Below are 20,238 nucleotides of genomic sequence, written 5' to 3'. Positions count from 1 at the left end.
TTAATGATCAATCTTAAACCTAAGCTTACACTTGACTTCTTTGCTAAATAAACAAACACAAACAAAGAAAACAAATATATATATATATATATAAACATGATTTTTATTAAATTACTAAAAAAGTTTATGTTTAAAGTAATCCCATTATTCAATTTCAATTCAAAGGAACATATTTTCATTATCCTTAACTTACATTACAACTCCGAACAATGACTAAACCAAGGGAATAGAAGACAACAATAGAAGGCTGACTGGGGTTCTAGCAAGTGCGATATAGTGGAAAAGGGTGAGTCTTGAAACTTGATTACTGAGAGACGTATTTGTGTTGGTGGTTGTCTTGAATCACTTCTAACATGATTAAGAAGTGATTATATTTAAGACGATGATGTTACGGTGTTGGGGGAACCGTGTAGGTAGTAATGGAATGGGTAAAAAACAGAATGGGTAAACACCTCTTCAAGGCAAGAAAGGTGACGCCAAACTGAGTACTCGAACAAGTGGCATGGTGACTCCCATGCAAGACATGACTTGCACCACGGCATTCTTGGGAAACAAGTTTGTTGCAATGGAATGCATGAATTCAGGGACGGAGCCAGTTGAAACTCCAAATAAGCATTCATTTAGAAATGTTTTTTTTTTTTTTTGGGTGCTTGCGTGCTATCAGATGTGTGTGAGTGATCACTTAAACTAGTTAGAAATTTAGAATCGGCTTAGAAATTTTTTATTTTATTTTATTTTTTTGTTTGTCTTGCGTGGGTTTGTTTTGGAGTATTGTTTGGGCTTAAGTTTGCTATTGGTAAATTTTATTGTTGGGCTTGTTAAATTTATTTTAGATTTTAGATCAATAAAATTTTTTATAGCCTTTACAAAGATTAGTAATATAGTTGAGAGGGCCAAAGTGCAAATTTATTGAAACAAATGGCTAATATATACCTATATATCTATATATATATATATATGTGAATCAATTTGAAATATATATGCAAAAGATTCATGCATGGCTTATATACCAGACTTTGTTCACGAACATGTTATTATGACAAAGTTTGGCCTGTTTAATGATCAATCTTAAACCTAAGCTTACACTTGACTTCTTTGCTAAATAAACAAACACAAACAAAGAAAACAAATATATATATATATATATAAACATGATTTTTATTAAATTACTAAAAAAGTTTATGTTTAAAGTAATCCCATTATTCAATTTCAATTCAAAGGAACATATTTTCATTATCCTTAACTTACATTACAACTCCGAACAATGACTAAACCAAGGGAATAGAAGACAACAATAGAAGGCTGACTGGGGTTCTAGCAAGTGCGATATAGTGGAAAAGGGTGAGTCTTGAAACTTGATTACTGAGAGACGTATCTGTCACTAACTTGATTTGGGGTGTACTTGATGAAATCCTTTTGAGCTTGCAAAACCAAATGTTGATCTTCCCATTCATCGCGGTAAGACCGAGGTTGAGCGAGTCTGCGCTTGACAGTGTCATAACACATTTGCTTTCTCCATTCTTCAAATGCAGGACATCCACATTGACCTGCAAGCCATGTATTGTACCCTACCTAGAAAATAACATCCCAAATAAGATTTCTCCCCTAACTCAGCTGCTCTTTTACTCTGTCCTATTTTTTTGTCCTCTATTCCATTTTGAGATGTCCCAAAATATTGTCTTGTTCCTAAAAATAAAAGTCATTAATTTACTAATGTTCCTATTATATCCCTATTAATTTACTAATTCAATTTTTTTATAAATTTTTTTAAGGGTAGTTTTAGAAATTTATACATTTTTAAAAGATAGACAAGATAATAAATGATGTTCCCTTAAAAAGTTTGACTTTTTAAACAGGACAAAAAAAATGGGACGGAAGGAGGAATAATCAAGGAAGATTTTACTAGGTGCAAGTCAGTATTGAGACACCCTTATGGTCTGTAGATTGCTAGTTTGGGATAATTTAACATTGATTATATTGAAAATGGGTCATACGCCACCATACTTAATGCGGGCATGAAAAAAATTAAATAAGGAAAAATGAAAATCCGCCACATTGTAGGCTTTTGACTTGACCAAAATTACCTGGATATTAGCCACACGATGAGTATATCGCTTCGGAGTGCCAGAAGCTTCAAGTGATGAGTAGAAGGTTTCAACATCTTCAATCATCTCCTCTTGTGAAGGAAGCGTGAATCGATTGGATAAAACACCAGCTATCCACTTGCTTTGTAATTCAGATATGGGGAAAGGAATAGTCTAGCACCAACCAAATACAAAAATTTACTTCCACCATGTAATAAGATTAAATTAAAGATCCAACCATGAACAAGGGCACACTAAATTAAGTAGGGATAAACCTGATATGTTAACCCGACAAAGGAAAGCCAAGGGGCCAAGGTTGGTGGAAAAACATGCTTGTACAATGGCCCCACACGGTTGTCATCCACAGTCACGACACCATTGGTTTCAAGAAAAGGAAAATGATACTTGTACCTTAAAAAAGATAAACAACTTTTAATTACCATTTTATGTTTCATTTTTGGTTCATTCAGGAATTTTACACTCAATATGAAACTTTGTGTAGAGGCAATTTGGGTCGTAAATCAAAGCTAAGGCAAAATTTATTGGAGTATGCAGCATACCCTGTACAATGTAGAATGATGTCAGCAATGACAAAACTCCCATCTTGAAAATATACATAACAATCTTCATTGACACCTTCTATCTGCAATGGTTGAATTATGGTTAGTACATAGTACCTCCAATTAGCCTGTCCCAGAATCACAGAAACATACCTCTCATCCCTTTTTGTTAGTCTTCTATGACATTTCTAAATGCCTCAAAACAAAATCCTTTTTTAGAAAATATACACATACTTTCTTAACATACTCTTTACTTTTACTTATTTTTATATGAAAGAAGATTGTGAAATAATGTTCCCCTAATAAGTAGGAATATCTAAATAAATAAATAAAAATTTAAAAAGTTGGAGGAAGTACTTGTTGACTTCTTCTAATAGCCACTCAGTTTCACCGTGGGTGAGGACTGAGGACTTACCATAGGATGAAGCCACATATTATCATAGGCAAGTTGCTTTCCAAATACACCATCTAGGACCGTTCTAGCTGCAATGTGGACTTCTTTGGCCACTATGGCTACTTCCTGAGAAATATCAAATGCACTTTCTGAACTCCCTATCACAACTACAACCTGTAGAAAGCAAGAATGGATAAGGTAGGCTAATCACTGGTGCGGGGAAAGAATTGAAACGGAGAATATAATGAGCTGTAAGTGGTAGGTCCTAATTACTGAACATTGTTTACGTACATGACCTCAGCCCCGACTCATTGCAAAAAAACATGACTGGTCTGCTAAATTTTAGCTCCTTATAGCAGTATAGCACTATGCAGATTAGTTATAAAAGTAATATTTAGTTACCTAGAAAAAAAAGGCATGCCACATTCAGGGGCAATGTTAAATTTTCAGACTGTGTCTACCTTAGCCAGTTTCAACACATTTCCTAATAAGCTAATATCAGATTAATAGAATTTGTTTTGTTAAGTAAACTTGAAAAGGGAAAAAATATCCTTTAAAGCCCAAATAGACGGGTTCATTATTTGCACGGGCCCTATGTGGACGGACCCGATATGATTGGGCCGGACATGGACGGGCTGTTTTTATGATGGGTAAGTTATCCATGGGCCTGCTGAGCCCCTAAGGAGGGATATTCTGGCCCATTCTCGTAAGAGCCCAAATAGAGTCCTTGCGCTAGTAGGACTTCGGAAATCTTGTCTACTTGGTAAAAATCTTCCGTATAAGGAGGAGACTTGTTCATCACGTTTTGGACTCCACAAGAAGAGTCCTATAAGGAAAAGACTTCCGCACCAAGGAAGGGATGTCAATCTCAAGCCACTATAAAAGCCCCAATACCCTCATAAACCAAGGTACGCATAATTGACCCTCTCTAGCACTCTAGAGTTGTGAGCATACTTTCTAACTTGACCTTCGGAGGGTATTTGGCCGGCACCACGCCGGTGCTCTGTGTTAGGTCCTCTTTTCTCTGTGCAGGTGTCGTTTCGAGGGTACGAGCATTGTGCAATTCACTGTTGATTTTTTCGGCATCATCAAAACTAATGGAATTTTCTGATACTTAAATGTCTAGTCTAGAAGGAGAGAATTATTTAATATGGTAAGATTCAATGAAAGAATTTGGCTGGCGGCAATACTAAACTTCCCATCATGCTTTGGGGAATTAAATATGGAGCAACAAAACTTATTGGAGTTTTTTCAGGCAAAATGATACAATAGATACAAGGTCCTATGATAGCAGAAGATATTCCCTAGTAGGGAGTTAAGAGGATATAGGTGATTGGCTTTGATCAGATAAAAGGTCTCATGTTCAATTCAGTCTAAAAAAGTTTTATAGTGCCTCCTGAACAAGCAAAACAGGATTATAAATGTACAGCGCGCCTCATCCTTATCGAGTTCATGACGAGGTAACAATTTTGTTCACCAAGTTAATTTATTCAAAAACCTAAGATAAGACTACTTGTATCTGTGCAGAAACATGTATATAATATATATATATATATATATATTTTAAGTGAGTTTTCATATTACTACTATAATCATCATATTTTATAATTATAAAAAAGGTTCGGTTAATGTATGCTCTTAGGTAGGAGTGTTCGCGGTATGGGACGGTGTGTTTTTTGGCCATTTTTGGCACCACACTTTGCGGTATGGTTTAGCTAAAACCATAACTGCATGACACCTTATTTTTGCGGTCATATGTGCGGTGTGGTGCGGTTTAGAGTTTAACCAAAATCATAACCGCACCGCACCTCATTTTTTTGGTCACATATGCGACACTATGTATAAGATGTGGTTTGAAGTTGGTATATTTTTCAAATTTTGGGCTTTTCCTACTCAGTCCAAAACTAATTTTTCTCTTTTTTTGGGCAAAGTTTTAAATTATTGAGCTAGTTTTTCTTTATTTTGGGTTGGCTTTTCTAGTCAACACTTGCTAAGGTTATTAAACTTTTTTATTTTTTTTTTGAAAACTAGGGTTATTAAACTATTAATAATATATTTAATATTAAAAATAAATAAATATATTAATATATAGAGAGGGTGCGGTGTGGTGTGGTTTGTGTGGTTTTTTCATTATAAAACCACAAACCGCACTACACCATGCGGTGCGGTGCGGTGCAGTGTACTATTACTTGCGGTGTGATGCGGTTATGCCATTTTGCGGATGATTTTGGTATGGTTTTTGCGGTTTGTGCGGTTTGGTGAACACTCCTACTCTTAGGACATATATTAATCATCCATTTTGGAAAAATTTTTATGAGAAATTAAAAAAGCTGTCAAAACAGTTAATTACTTTTTCATATTTTCATAAAAATTTCCTAAAATGGTTTATTAATATATGCCTTAGTATTAGTAGTGCTAAAAAGTCATATTGCTATTTTTAGTACTATCAATACTAAAAAGCATGCTACAATGTTGGAGACAAAGCTAAAATTTTTAACTTTGGAGCAACAGTAAATTGGTATCACTACCAATACCAGTAAATTGGTATCAATACTAGTTATTCGGCACTTTCTTCATTCATCGTCTTCTTCGTTTCTCTCTCTTCTCTTTTCTTTTCCTTTGACTCAAAGTATCAGCACTCTCTCTTCAAGAACTAGTCTTTGAGGATGAGGTTGGCTTGGACAACTGCCAGGGACAACAGCTTGGATGGTGGGTATCAGTGGATGGCCAAGGATGACAGTCAGGGATGACGGCTTTGAGGAGGAGATTTTTTTTTTATTTTTTATTAAATTAGAGTTGTGGTGGTGGCGGCAGGTGGTAGTTTGTTGATGTGAGTGGGTTGTTGAGGTGGGTTTGTCGTGGTGGTGGTAGTTTTTTATTTTTATTTTTTTAAATTAGAGTTGTGGTGGTGGTGGCAACAGTTGGTGGTTTGTTGATGTGGGTGGGTTGTTGAGAAGAAATTATAGAGTCCTCTGGTGGACAAGTAATGTGGTCCACCATTCCATTAAAAAACTTCTACTTGTTTAAAATTGCTGAGTCAGTAATTAATTTCTGTTTAAAAAAATTTTCTAACTAACAATTTTAAATAAGTGGCAGTTTTTTAGTGGAATGGTGGACCACATCACTTGTTTACCATGTGGATCTTATAATTTCTCATTATTGAGGTGGGTTTGTGGTGGTGGTGGTTGATGAGCTAGAAAATTCTCATCGTCTAGGGAACACGCTGAACAACCAAAGCTCCATAAATGGGCATTTATGGAGGATCCGTAATGTAAAGACGGTCTTAAAAGAGGTTATCGTTGGGATGATCTTCTCTTAATTGAATCACCAGAAGCATTACAATAGGAGCAGTCAACCCACCATGAAAGCCTTAACGGCTAGAAAGGCAGACCCCTATATAAGCCACACCAGACCTCAATCAAAGTTAAGACAGAAATCACTATTCATAACATTACGAATCCATTAATATTCTCTTCTAGCTATTGACTTTATCATCGGAGGCGCATTGGTTGGCACCACGCCAATGACCTTTCAGAGAGAAACATTTTCTTTTGTCTTGGTGCAGGGCTTTAAATCATCTTGGTAAACCTGTCAGGACGAGCTCATCAATTGATGAATTTGGCTTCATCAGTGGTTCTTTTTGTTTTTTTTTTTTTGTTTTTTTTTAAATCAGAGTTATTGTAGAGGCAGGTGGTGGTTTGTTGATGTGGGTGGGTTGTTGGTGGTGGCAATGGGTGGTGGGTGGTTGTGACCAAAGGAAGAGAGGGATAGAGAGAGAGAAAAGGATGAAGAATAAAAAAAAAAAAAAATAAAGAAAGATTATTTAAATGAAGTAGTTGCTAAATTAGAACCATTGATGTGGAGTGAGTTGTGAAATTGTAAGTTAAAATAGATAATGTAACATTTTTAGATGCTAAAAAGCTAAAAGTTTACATCCAACAATATGAATGCTCTAAAAGTTTAGCAATAGTGGTGCTAAATAGCTATTTTTAGGTCTACTAAATATCAAAATGTACCCTACAACAATAGTGGAGCCAAAGCTATATTTTTTGGCTCCACAGCTACAGTGCACAGCTACTTTTGGTTGTGCACTGTAGCTAAAAGGTAATTTTTTTTTTTTAAATTTTCTGTTCACACTGCTTTTGTCTCTCTCCTCACTACCCTTCGTGTCTCTCTCAATGTCCACGATGCGGTCACATTGCTTTTGGTTGTGGTTGTGTTTTGGTGATTGAATGAAATATTATTTTATTGTAGTGTTTATATTATTTTATTGTGTTAAAAGCTAAAATAAAGTAATTATGGTTGGATGTGAGAATGTAAAATAGATAAAGTGATTTTTTGTGGTACTAAAAAGCTAAAAATTTGACTTCATTGTTGTAGATGCTCTAAAACCTTTATAAAAAATATAGAAAAAATTACATTTTGTTGAACTTCCCTCTGATAGAACTAATTAAACCCAAGATACATTTAAATGTCTTTTCCAGATCGATCATGTAGGTAATAGAAACCTAAAACCTCAGAGTAGACAATAGGATTATAGGAACAATATATAAACACTAGTAGTGGTGCATTGACTGTATTTCATTTATAACATAAAGGTCATATTTTAAGGAAAAAATCTATCGTGCGCCGTGAGATGCCATCTCTATTTTAATATAGCAAATTGGAATCAGTTTCACGTTAGATTTTTATAAATCTTTTGATTTTGAAAATCAACTGTGATATGGAAGAGTTATAGTAGGTACCACGAGCTTAACCCGTCAGCTTCTGCTGACGGGTCAGTTACGACGAATGTTATAGGCTAAACGTGAAGAAAGGCACGCTAACTAGATCAAGACAAGCCGACGGTAACTTAGCTGACGGCAGTTTGAAGCCCCTGGGCTACTCAACATAGCGAGAAGCTGACGCCAACTTAGCTGAAGGGGAGAATGCAAGCTGACGGTTTCAAAGCCGACGGTTATACGAAAACCATGACTTGGTCACCACGCGTGGGTAATAGGGAAATTGCTTGTATTCCACACCCCGTATCAGAGTCCTAGAAGGAAAGGATTCCGCAATCTACGCACATAAGGATTCCTATAAGGAAAAGACTTCTACTCCAAGGAAGAAAGGTCCACCCTCTACTACTATAAAAACCCCAATACCCTCATAAGCCGAGATACGCATAATTAACCCCTCTCTAGCACTCTAGAGTTGAAAGAAGTTCTAACTTGACCTTCGGAGAGTATTTGGCCGGCACCACACCGGTGCCCTTTGTTAGGTCTTTTCTTTCTTGTTGTGCAGGTGTCGTTTTGAGCGTACAAGCATCGTGCAATTCACTGGTGAGCTTTTCGGCATCATCAGTTGGCGCCGTCTGTGGGAAATTAGCGATTCAAGGATTAGGCCATACTATCGTTTCCCGGACTAAAGGATTGCATGGTACTCACTCGCTTAATGGCGACTACTAATGACGCACAAGGAGAGGAACCACCCACGACTGCCCTCGAGAGGCAGGTTCAGACCCTCAGTGCCGCCGTGGAGCGTCTCACCAAACAAAACCTCGACTTGAAGGGACAGCTACGCCAGAAGAACGCAGCACTAAATGACCGACCAGAAGATCAGGAAGGGACTAGCACTCCAAATAGGAATCAGGAGAGACTTGAGGGCAGCCACGCCCCAAGCGGACCGGAGAGGCAGCACGTGAACATACCATCCATCACGGATGCGACTCCACCACACATTGCCACCGAGATGCAGGCAATGAGGGAACAGATGGAGGTCATGATGAACGCCCTCAAGGGGCGAGTCTCCAGTGATCTTGACGATCTGGTCAATCGTACTGACTCGCCCTTCACTGCGGCCGTGAACTCCTACCCCCTACCCCACAAGTTTCGCATGCCGAGTATAGATAGTTATGACGGGGTGAAGGATCCTTTGGATCACCTAGAGACTTTCAAAACCCTGATGCATCTTCAGGGGGTGGCAGATGAGATTATGTGCAGGGCCTTCCCCACAACACTCAAAGGCCCTGCAAGGATATGGTTCAGTCGGCTGACGCCCAACTCTATCAGTACCTTTAAGGAGCTAAGCGCCCAATTCACTACACACTTTATTGGGGGACATAGGTATAAGAAGTCCACAGCATGCCTAATGAGTATCAAGCAAAGAGAAGACGAGACGTTATGATCTTACATAACACGCTTTAATAAGGAAGCACTATCGGTTGACGAAGCCGACGACAAAATACTTGTAGCGGCCTTCACCAATGGGTTGCGGAAGGGCAAGTTTCTGTTCTCTCTATACAAGAATGACCCGAAGACCATGTCGGAAGTGCTCTACAGGGCTACTAAGTATATGAATGCTGAGGACGCGTTGCAGGCCCGAGAAGAGAAGCCGAGGAAAAGGGAAAGGCAGGAAGATGCGCGACCAGACCAAGGAAGAAAGAGGCCCAGAATAGGAGATCGAAGAGACGAAAGGCGTTCTAAGCCTTCGGGAGGGAGATTCACAAGCTTCACCCCGCTGACCGCCCCAATAGATCAAGTCCTAATGCAAATTAAGGACGAAGGGGCTCTGACCTTCCCTGGAAAACTGAAGGGGGATCCTAACAGGCACTCCAGAGACAAGTACTGCCGCTTTCACCGAGACCACGACCATGACACAGCCGACTGTTACGACTTGAAGCAGCAAATCGAGGCCCTTATAAGGCAAGGGAAATTGCAGAAATTCGTAAGCAAGGAAAGAGCGGATCCAGTACCTCCAGAACACCATCCCCGACGAGACAACGACCGTCCAAGACCCCCCGTTGGTGACATACAAATGATTGTAGGAGGGATCGCTACCAGGCCGTCCAAGAAGGCTCGAAAGACGTACCTCCGGATGGTCCAAAACGTCCAGTTGACGGGTCCAGTGCAAAATATAGCCCGTAGGGAAAGCCCCGTTATCGAGTTCTCAGAAGAAGACGCGCGACGCCTATGCCACCTGCACGATGACACGCTTGTTGTCAGCCTACGGGTGGGGGACTACAACTTGCATCGGGTGTTGGTCGATAATGGCAGCTCGGCAGACATATTGTACTACCCGGCATACCAGTAGATGAAAATCAGCAGGGAACAGCTGGTTCCAACGAACGCCCCACTTGTCGGTGGAGGTGCAAAGGTGTTTCCGCTGGGCGCGGTTACGTTGACTGTGACAGCCGGCGACTACCCCCAGCAAATCACAAAGGACGTGACGTTCCTCGTGGTTGACCATTCGTCCGCCTATAACGCTATCCTAGGGCGACCCACCCTCAATGCGTGGAGGGCGGCAACTTCAACATATCATTTGATGATCAAGTTCCCAACAGAACACGGGGTCGGAGAGCTACGTGGGAATCAAATTGCCGCACGCGAATGCTACATAGCCATGATGGAAATGGATGACCACCTCCAAACTATGAGCATAGAAGAGCACTGGAGCGCAACGGAACCGGTCGAGGAGCTTGAAGAGATACCCCTGGACGACTCCATGCCTAATCAGACAACAAGGATTGGAACCCTCGCAAGTCCTGCAGTCCGGCAAACACTTGCAGCATTCCTCAAAGAAAATCAGGACGTATTCGCCTGGAGTCACGAGGACATGCCGGGAATAGATCCTTCCGTCATGGTGCATAGGCTAAATGTATCACCATCCTTTCCGCCCATTCGGCAGAAAAAGCGGGTCTTCGCCCCAGAACGAGATCAAGCCATAGCCGAAGAAGTCCGCAAGCTACGAGAGGCAAATTTTATTAGAGAAGTCTACTACCCCGACTGGCTAGCAAACGTAGTAATGGTCAAGAAAGCTTCCGGGAAATGGAGGATGTGTGTAGACTTCACCGATCTAAACAAAGCGTGCCCTAAAGACAGCTACCCCCTCCCGAGAGTCGACACTCTGGTAGACTCTACGGCTCAACATCAGCTGTTAAGCTTCATGGACGCCTTCTCCGGCTACAATCAAATCAAAATGCACAATGAAGATCAAGAAAAAACGTCCTTCGTAACTAGCCAAGGCCTATTCTGCTACAAGGTAATGCCGTTTGGTCTAAAAAATGCAGGCGCAACTTACCAAAGGCTTATGAACAAGATGTTCGCACGGCAAATCGGAAGAAACGTCCAGGTGTATGTCGACGATATGCTGGTTAAGAGTCGAAGGGAAGAAGATCATTTAGAAGACCTCAGGGAGACATTCAACACCCTTCGCTCTTACAATATGAAGCTTAATCCAGAAAAGTGTGCCTTCGGGGTGACGGCGGGAAAATTCTTAGGATTCATGGTGTCCCAGAGAGGCATCGAGGCCAATCCTGACAAGATCTGGGCTATAATGGAGATGGCACCACCAAAGACTGTGAAGGAAGTATAAAGCCTCAACGGCAAGATAGCAGCGCTAAACAGGTTCGTCTCCAGAGCAACAGACAAGTGCTTACCCTTCTTTCGCACATTAAAAAGGTCTTTCGAGTGGACCGTTGAATGCCAACGAGCGTTTGAAGAGTTGAAAGCTTACCTCTCTTCCCCACCACTATTGAGTCCCTCGCAGCCAGGAGAGGAACTTTTTCTCTATCTCGCTGTCTCCCCGGCCGCCGTCAGCGCCGCCTTGATCAGAGAAGAAGGGAGAATACAGAAACCCGTGTATTACACCAGCCGGGCGTTACGCGGAGCTGAAGAAAGATATCCACCAATGGAGAAACTTGCTTTCGCGCTGGTTACAGCAGCGCACAAACTGAAGCCGTACTTTCAAGCCCACACGATTACTGTCTTAACTGATAAGCCTTTGCGACGGGCAATGGGCAGCCCAGACGCTGCCGGGCGCTTGACACTCTGGGCGATAGAACTAAGCGAGTTTGACATCCAATATCGCCCGCGCATCGCTATCAAGGGATAGGCCGTGGCAGATTTCATAGCAGAATTCACAAATAGTGAGGACGACGGGGCAGAGGAATCCCCGCAGTGGAGCATACATGTAGATGGATCCTCCAACAGACAGGCCGGTGGAGCCAGCGTCGTACTAGAGTCACCAGAAGGGGATACGGTAGAGTGTATGATCCACCTTGAATTTCCCACTACCAATAACGAGGCGGAGTATGAAGCTCTGATTGCAGGGCTCGACCTCGTAAAAGCAGCAGGAGCCGAGAGAGTGCTCGTTTACTGTGACTCCCAAGTCATAGTTAACCAGATAAGTGGGGAGTATGAATGCAAAGACGAAAGAATGAAGAAGTATCTGGACCAAGCAAGAAAGAAGATGAAGGAGCTGAAGGTCAAAGTTACACAGATCCCCCGGGGGGAAAACGAGCGAGCCGACCGCTTGGCCAAAGCCGCCTCAGCCGCACACATGGCCACCATTGGTAATACACTCTCCTTCTCACAGCTCTCTCCACTCATAAATGTTGTTGACGTACAGGAGCTCAATCTCCAAAATGATTGGACCACGCCGTTAACCTCTTTCCTGAAGGACGGCGTGTTGCCGAATGACAAGGAGGCGGCAAGAAAACTGAAGGTTCAAGCAGCAAGGATCGTGCTGATAAGAGATGTTTTGTATAAGAGAGGTTTCTCCCGCCCCTACCTACGATGCCTAGGTCCTGAAGAAGCAGATTACGTCATGAGAGAAGTGCACGAAGGGATCTGCGGAAACCACTCAGGATCAAGATCGCTAGTGCACAAGCTAGTACGAACTGGATACTTCTGGCCAACGATGCAGAAGGATACCGAGGCTTATGTGAAGGCCTGCGACAAATGCCAGAGATTCAACAACGTCATCAGACAACCACCCGAAGATCTCACCCCGATGACGGCACCGTGGCCATTCGCTCAGTGGGGGTTGGACATCATGGGGCCGTTCCCTACGGCGATGTGGCAACTGAAATTTTTAATCGTCGGCATTGACTACTTTACAAAGTGGGTGGAAGCTGAAGCCTTGGCCACCATTACAGAAAAAAACGTACGTAGCTTCGTTTGGCGATGCATCATATGCAGGTTTGGCATTCCAAGGATCTTAGTCTCGGACAACGGGAAGCAATTTGACAACAACTCCTTCAGGGACTTCTGCTCGCAGCTAGGGGTACGGAACCACTACTCCTCCCCCGCCCACCCCCAAGCCAATGGACAGGTCGAAGTTACAAACCGGACCTTGCTAAGAATTATCAAGACCCGGCTTGAGGGGGCAAAGGGCATATGGGCTGAAGAGTTGCCGAGCATACTATGGGCCTACAGGACAACAGCAAGGACACCAACAGAAGAGACACCATTCCGAATAACGTACGGGAACGAAGCAGTCATCCCAGCTGAAGTCGGCCTTACAAGTTACAGGGTGCACAACCACGACGAAAAAAGGAATGATGAGGCCATACGCCTGCAACTTGATCTGGTGGACGAAGTCAGGATGGCAGCAGAGCAAAGGCTTGCACGGTACCAGGACCGCATGGCCAAGCATTACAACTCCCGGGTGAAACACAGAGACTTTCAGGTAGGGGACCTCGTTCTAAGAAGGGTTATGGGCGCAGCAAGGGACCCCACCCAAGGGAAGCTCGGCCCAAATTGGGAAGGACCCTACCGAGTGACGGCGTGGCAAAGGAAGGGAACCTACCATCTAGAGACATTGGACGGACGGAAGCTACCACATCCATGGAATGCTGAACACCTACGAAGATACTACCAGTAGAGGCGACGTCCACATAAAGCAAAAATTTTTGGAATGACGCCAAGACCTATGGATTACCTTTTCAAATATTTACTACAATAAGCCCAAAGGACAGTTTTTCTTTTCCTACTTAAGTATTTGCTACAATAAGCCCAAAATGGGCAGATTTTGTTTTCAAATTACTTTTTATAGATGCATGGCAATAAGAGGAATTTACTTAAAACTACTGAAGTTTCTACTTACGAATATGAGGTCATTAAAGGTTGACAAATTAACCGTCCAACAAAGTGGGCGGGCTCAGAAAGCTGACGGTTTAAAAGAGACTGGCCAAGTCTACAATCATCTCAGCTCTCAACCTAAAAGAGACTGGCCAAGTCCACAACCATCTCAGTCCTCAAGCTGACGGTTTAAAAGAGACTGGCCAAGTCCACAACCATCTCAGCCCTCAAGCTGACGGTTTAAAAGAGACTGGCCAAGTCTACAACCATCTCAGCTCTCAAGCTGACGGTTTAAAAGAGACTGGCCAAGTCCACAACCATCTCAGCTCTTAAGCTGACGATTTAAAAGAGACTGGCCAAGTCCACAACCATCTCAGCTCTCAAGCTGACGGTTTAAAAGAGATTGGCCAAGTCCACAACCATCTCAGCCCTCAAGCTGACGGTTTAAAAGAGACTGGCCAAGTCCACAACCATCTCAGCTCTCAAGCTGACGGTTTAAAAGAGACTGGCCAAGTCCACAATCATCTCAGCTCTTAAGCTGACGGTTTAAAAGACTGGCCAAGTCCACAATCATTTCAGCTCTCAAGCTTACGGTCTAAAAGACTAAATATTGTTGAGACCACAATCACCTCAGCACTCAAACCTACAATCAAAGTTAAAGGACTAAGTGATTAAACCGACGGTACAAAGAAATCAAGTCCACAAAATGGGCTAAGCAACAAAATTGACGGTCTAAGTAAAGACTGACGGAGTTCATAAACCAATAACGTCAGCCTTTAGACTGACGGTCTTAAAAAGGCTGAATCTATCAGTCCACAAATAGACAAGTCTATAAGGCAGACGACCTTATCACAAGGTAACAAGATTTTCTACAATCATTAAAGCAAAGAACTGACGGATTTATTAGGTAGACGAAACCGACGGTTTATAAAAGCTGACGGTACCCTAAAATGCCACAATCCTGATTTCATGCTTTCATATCAAAACACAACTTTAACAAACCAAGTAAAAATAACTACATAGAAGCGACGGCGTTATAAATAAATTAAAGCCCAAAAAGGCATTTAAAAGGCTGTCAAAATATTACATATTGGGGCCCAAGGGGCACTTAATAAAATTGTTTGCTACATAACTTGAAGAAAAAGAATAAAATGATGATGAAGCTACAAAAATAAAAAAACCGTCACTTAAAAAATTTTCACACAGCAGAGGGGTCCTCTCCGTCAAGTAGCACCACAGGAGGGGTCGCGGCATCTGTTGGAGGGTTCGCAGCAGGTTGGGCCAGGACAACTCCACTACCTCCATGAAGGGGAGAATCAACCACGTCGTCAGCGCCAGCAGTGACGGCATCGGTAGCAGGCGTCATGGGCTGAGCGTCGTCCAGAGTAATCCCAGATAGATCCAACTCAGGGAAAGCTGACGCCACCTGTTTGAGACAGTCGTCGAATCCCGTGCCATAATAAGCGCCACAGGAATCGACGAAGGAGTTTGACGCTTTGAAGTTCTCAATGGCGTCTGCCCCTGCCGTCTCCAACTGACCACGAAGGGTCGTCAGCTCTCCTGCTAGCTCGACCCTCTGACGCCTCGCCTCTTCCAGCTCCGCCTTCACATCTTTCAGCTCAACGTTAAGTAAGCGCACTGCCTCCTTATACTGAGCCTGCTGGTCTCGCATATTGGCGTTATGCTTGTTAACACGAGCGACGACCCCCTCCTTGGCCACGCACCGTTCCTGCAGCGCCTTCACACGAACCAAAGCCTGGAAAATGATATAACCGTCAGTTAGCAAAAAGAAAAAGTTAGGCACGTCAGTCAAAAAGAAAAAGGTAAAACCAACGGCTTACCCGCGAGAGGTCAAATAAGGCCGACGACCCCAGTTCTTCCGTCCCCAGCTGAGCACAAGGATCCATGTCCGTCGGCTTTATGAGTGCTTCGATGGCCTCGACGACAAAATCCTTGTGCATCAGCAGGCTTTGGGGTCCCTGCAGGACGGGACCAGAAGAGGTCATAATACCCTTCCCGGCTCCATGGCCCGACGTGGGGGGCGACTTCGCAGGAGTGACGGTTGGTCTTTTCGACGGACGACTGACCACTCCGTCAGTTTTTCTCTTCTGGGAGCCCTTGGCGACGGATTAGGGGGCAGACGTAGACGTCGCCTCTCCCTTTGCCTTCTTCTCCTCCTTCTGACGGGCAGCAGCGGCCCTAATACGTTCCTTAGCAACATCCATTTCTGTAAAAAAAAAAAAGAAAAAAAAAAAAAGAAAAAAAAATGGAAGAAAAGCGTAAGGGAAGCCGACGACTATAAGTACAAAGACTGACGAATAGATCAAGAAACTTACGGTGACGGGCAAACTCTTCTAATCTCCGAGCTTCAGGCGTCGGTTTGGGACCCCCACAATACGTATGGAGAGTGTCGAGGGTAATCAAGTCCCGGCACGATCGCTCTTCTATGGGTATCTCCAAAACCCGACGGATGAAATCTTCCTGCTCGTCAGTTATTGATGGACGAATGAAAGTTGAAAAAAAAAATAACAATAATAATAATAAATAATTTGGTTACGTTAGTATCTTTTCGAAAAAGTAAAAAAAACTGACGAGGATAAAAGGTGACGACTAAAACCTGACTCCCTAACAAAACCCCAAGTGTTGTCAAAACAACCAAAGGGAATCGTCTCCCACTCATCCTGACGGCACACCCAATCCGTCCCCTCAACAAAAAAGAACCTACTCTTCCAGGCTCTGTTAGAATCTGGCATCTCAAACACTAGCCTCAATCCCTTCCCCCTGACGGCGAAATGATACATCCCCTTTGAAGAAGAAAGGTGCCGAGGTCTGTAGCAGTAGAAAAATTCATCCAAGGAAAGCTGACGATGGTCTCCGCTTAGATGACCCCACAGCACCTCAGCACTAATAAAAATTCTCCACGAGTTAGGAGCAATCTGGCTGACGGATATGCCAAGGAAATCAACCAGCTGACGGTGTAAAGCCGTCAGAGGTAGTCTCAACCCGGCAGCAAACATGGCATCGTACATACCAACGTCTGCGGTTCTTCCCGTATAGCATTTCTCACCCTCCATAGGTAGACGAATAGGAATATGGTCAGGGATTTGGAAACGGGAACGTAATTCGTTGAAAATTTTAAGTGTCATTTTTGGGAGGAATTTATTCACAGCCCAGTCCTTGGGAAGGATGAAGGGACGACTACCTTCAGGACCTTCAGAATCCCCTTCACCAGACTCCTCGTCACCTTCATCTCCGTCACTGTTCCCCTCTCCTAATCCAGCCTCACCCTCTTCAACTACTTCCTCCTCCTGGCCGCCGTCTCCCTGACTCCCTATTTCCTCGACGGGAACATGGGCTAACGTCTCCCTATCTGACGACCAGGAGGAACTCTCGGACTCACTATCTGAGCCTGAACCAAACACCTCGTCGTAGCCCGCTCCTTCGCGGACCGACGACTGGTCACTCGACGCGTCACTCGACATCTACCTACAAGTGACGGGTGTAAACTAAGCACCTAGGTTGACGACCTCACTTTAAAGAAGATAATTGAAAGTACGCGAGGAAAGAAAGGAAACTTACAAGTTTTCAGAGAGTAACGGTTGAAGAAGTGACGACGGGAATGTTGGTAGAAGTTGACGGAATATTGGCGACGGATGCGCTCTCCAGGAATCAGCAAGTGAAATAGTAAAAATAGGGAGAGGTGGGCCATATATATATACAAGAAAACGCACGGAAGACGAAGCGACGCCCACATTCAGACACGGAACCAATCCGAGCACGCCACGTGTCCTAGCATTTAATGCTAGGGTGTCAGTTGTAATTATTCTCTCTTGGTCAAAGTGACGGTAGTGGCAAAAGAAAACTCCATAACCCGTCAGGAACAGCCGACAGAGATATGGAGTAGGGGGCAACTGATATGGAAGAGTTATAGTAGGTACCACGAGCTTAACCCGTCAGCTTCTGCTGACGGGTCAGTTACGACGAATGTTATAGGCTAAACGTGAAGAAAGGCACGCTAACTGGATCAAGACAAGCCGACGGTAACTTAGCTGACGGCAGTTTGAAGCCCCTGGGCTACTCAACATAGCGAGAAGCTGACGCCAACTTAGCTGAAGGGGAGAATGCAAGCTGACGGTTTCAAAGCCGACGGTTATACGAAAACCATGACTTGGTCACCACGCGTGGGTAATAGGGAAATTGCTTGTGTTCCACGCCCCGTATCAGAGTCCTATAAGGAAAGGATTCCGCAATCTACGCACATAAGGATTCCTATAAGGAAAAGACTTCTACTCCAAGGAAGAAATGTTCACCCTCTACTACTATAAAAACCCCAATACCCTTATAAGCCGAGGTACGCATAATTAACCCCTCTCTAGCACTCTAGAGTTGAAAGAAGTTCTAACTTGACCTTCGGAGGGTATTTGGCCGGCACCACACCGGTGCCCTCTGTTAGGTCTTTTCTTTCTTGTTGTACAGGTGTCGTTTTGAGCGTACAAGCATCGTGCAATTCACTGGTAAGCTTTTCGGCATCATCAAACTGCAAAAGCTGATATTATTTTTTTGACCCTCAGATTCAGATTTGGTACATACTTGGTCTTGAAAAGGCTCGGGAACACGATAACTGTGGCAATGCATTTGTTTCCCACGCCACTCATTTATTCCTGAAGGTGAAAAAAAAAATTACTCATATTATATATACCGTACAGTCATTTTATAATAAGTTTAAGAAAATAATAATTTATATAATTTTTTAATAAATTAATACTGTAATAAATTATTTTATACAATAAAGTTAATTACTAAAATAGTATTTTTATCTGAAAAAAAAAAAAAAAAAAAAAAAGAAAAAAAAAAAAAGATCATATCAGAGGGTATAATATCAGATAGTATAAGTTTACAATCTTCTGTTATTATTTCTCTAATTTCATTTTATTAGATGATTAAACTCATTTTTATGTTATAATATTACGACGAACGTGTTTTACCAACTGAAATTGTGACAAAAAAGTAGTGGCCGAAGAATTACCGGGAATACAGGCGACTCGAGGGTGGGTATAGTGGCCGATGCATACAACAACAGCGTCGAATATCTCCTCCTCTTCAACGACCGTTTCATTTTCGTCTTTCCCTCTCAGTCTCAGTCTCAGTCTCTGTTTTGATTTTATTTTCCATTTCCATTTGAAGCCTCCTTCCTCTGCTACTAATCTCACGTGTACCACCTCTGTTTCAAACCTAATCAACTCACCAATCCCGAACTCGCGTGTGAAGTCCTGGAGATACATCATAACCTCTCGGTGACCCGGGTACCGTCTCGGGTCTCTGTCCGGGTCGTCTTTGGCCAGGAACGGGTAGTCCTTGAAGCCCATGGACTCTCGTGGGAGGTTAGTGCGGAGGAAGTGGTAGAGGCTGGAGTGGACCGTGGTCCGAGTCAGTTCGGGGTCGGAGTCGGCCTTCGGAGTGTAAACCCAGGCGCCGCCAACCTGATCGCCTCGCTCGAAGACAACCACGGTGTGGCCTTCGCGGCGGAGCTCTCGAGCAGTGACGAGACCGGAGGCTCCGGCGCCAATCACTGCCACGTGACGTGATATGATTGGGTCGGGCGTGGCTGACATTGGTACTTGGTGAGAGAAGAAGAATTCGAAGAAGTAGGGATGTAAATGAAGTCAACGAAAGCTACAATTGAACAGTTAAAGACTCAATGAAAGGAAAGGAACAAGAGTCGGTCGCGTGGCACGAAATGTTCGGGAAAGCAAAACATCCTGGACTTTATTTATTTTTATTTTAGGAAACATGGACTTTATTTAAGACACGTATTCTTTTCTTTTTAATATAAAATTTTAAAGGGTTTTTTTTTTTTTTCAGTATATTTATTAAAATATTTTTTTTAAAGTTTTTTATGAAAAAATGAAAAAATAATTCACATTTTTTTAATAATTTTTTAATTTTTTTTATAATTTTTTTTAAAATAAATGATTAATACATTAAGCGTATGCATTAACCAAACTCAATTTTAGAATGTGATTTTTTCTTTTTTTGGGGTAAAATAGAGATGTAACAATCTAAAAGAACAAGATAGGTACTAGCCAACACCAAATGAGTCAAGTAGCTCCATTTAAAACAAGTTATGTATGTTGTTTAAACTCTAAAAATATTGGAGTTTGTCATTAAAAAAATAAATTAAACATTAGAGTGGTAGCCTTGTAATGTCCGTTTTTTATGTTATTGAAATTCCATCCTTTTCATAAAAAATAAAAACTCTAGAATATTAGTTATCATTTTTTTTCTTGTCCATTTCAAGTTTTGTTTGTTCCGTCATCTTATAGTTGAGATTTTATTGTCTAGATTTTTTTTTTGAAGAA

At 42.4% G+C, this 20,238-nt stretch overlaps 1 protein-coding gene across 1 annotated transcript; it reads right to left on the bottom strand.

Moving 5' to 3' along the window:
- Positions 1 to 1,261: 1,261 nt before the first annotated feature.
- On the bottom strand, positions 1,262 to 19,658 carry LOC111983980 (flavin-containing monooxygenase FMO GS-OX-like 3). Its single transcript, XM_065782994.1, has 7 exons — positions 18,906 to 19,658; positions 18,470 to 18,540; positions 3,060 to 3,212; positions 2,645 to 2,727; positions 2,360 to 2,495; positions 2,085 to 2,258; positions 1,262 to 1,572 (listed from the first exon to the last, which is right to left on the bottom strand). Exons 1-7 carry the CDS (start codon positions 19,489 to 19,491, stop codon positions 1,360 to 1,362), a joined length of 1,416 nt encoding a protein of 471 aa, XP_065639066.1. The 5' UTR covers positions 19,492 to 19,658; the 3' UTR covers positions 1,262 to 1,359.
- Between the last annotated feature and the right edge of the window lie 580 nt (positions 19,659 to 20,238).

Source organism: Quercus suber, unplaced genomic scaffold (genome assembly GCF_002906115.3).
Source record: "Quercus suber isolate HL8 unplaced genomic scaffold, Cork oak 2.0 scaffold_324, whole genome shotgun sequence".
Taxonomy (NCBI): domain Eukaryota; kingdom Viridiplantae; phylum Streptophyta; class Magnoliopsida; order Fagales; family Fagaceae; genus Quercus; species Quercus suber.
The sequence above is the reverse complement of the archived record's forward strand: the minus strand, read 5'-3'. Positions and strand labels throughout refer to the sequence as shown.

Excerpts from the sequence above, each read along its gene's own strand:
- LOC111983980 (XM_065782994.1), bottom strand. The coding sequence starts at position 19,491 with ATGTCAGCCACGCCCGACCCAATCATATCACGTCACGTGGCAGTGATT. Across the intron at positions 3,213-18,469 it reads CCGAGCCTTTTCAAGACCAA|GTTGTAGTTGTGATAGGGAG; the intron begins GTATGTACCAAA and ends TGCTTTCTACAG. Across the intron at positions 2,496-2,644 it reads ATCATTCTACATTGTACAGG|GTACAAGTATCATTTTCCTT; the intron begins GTATGCTGCATA and ends ATCTTTTTTAAG.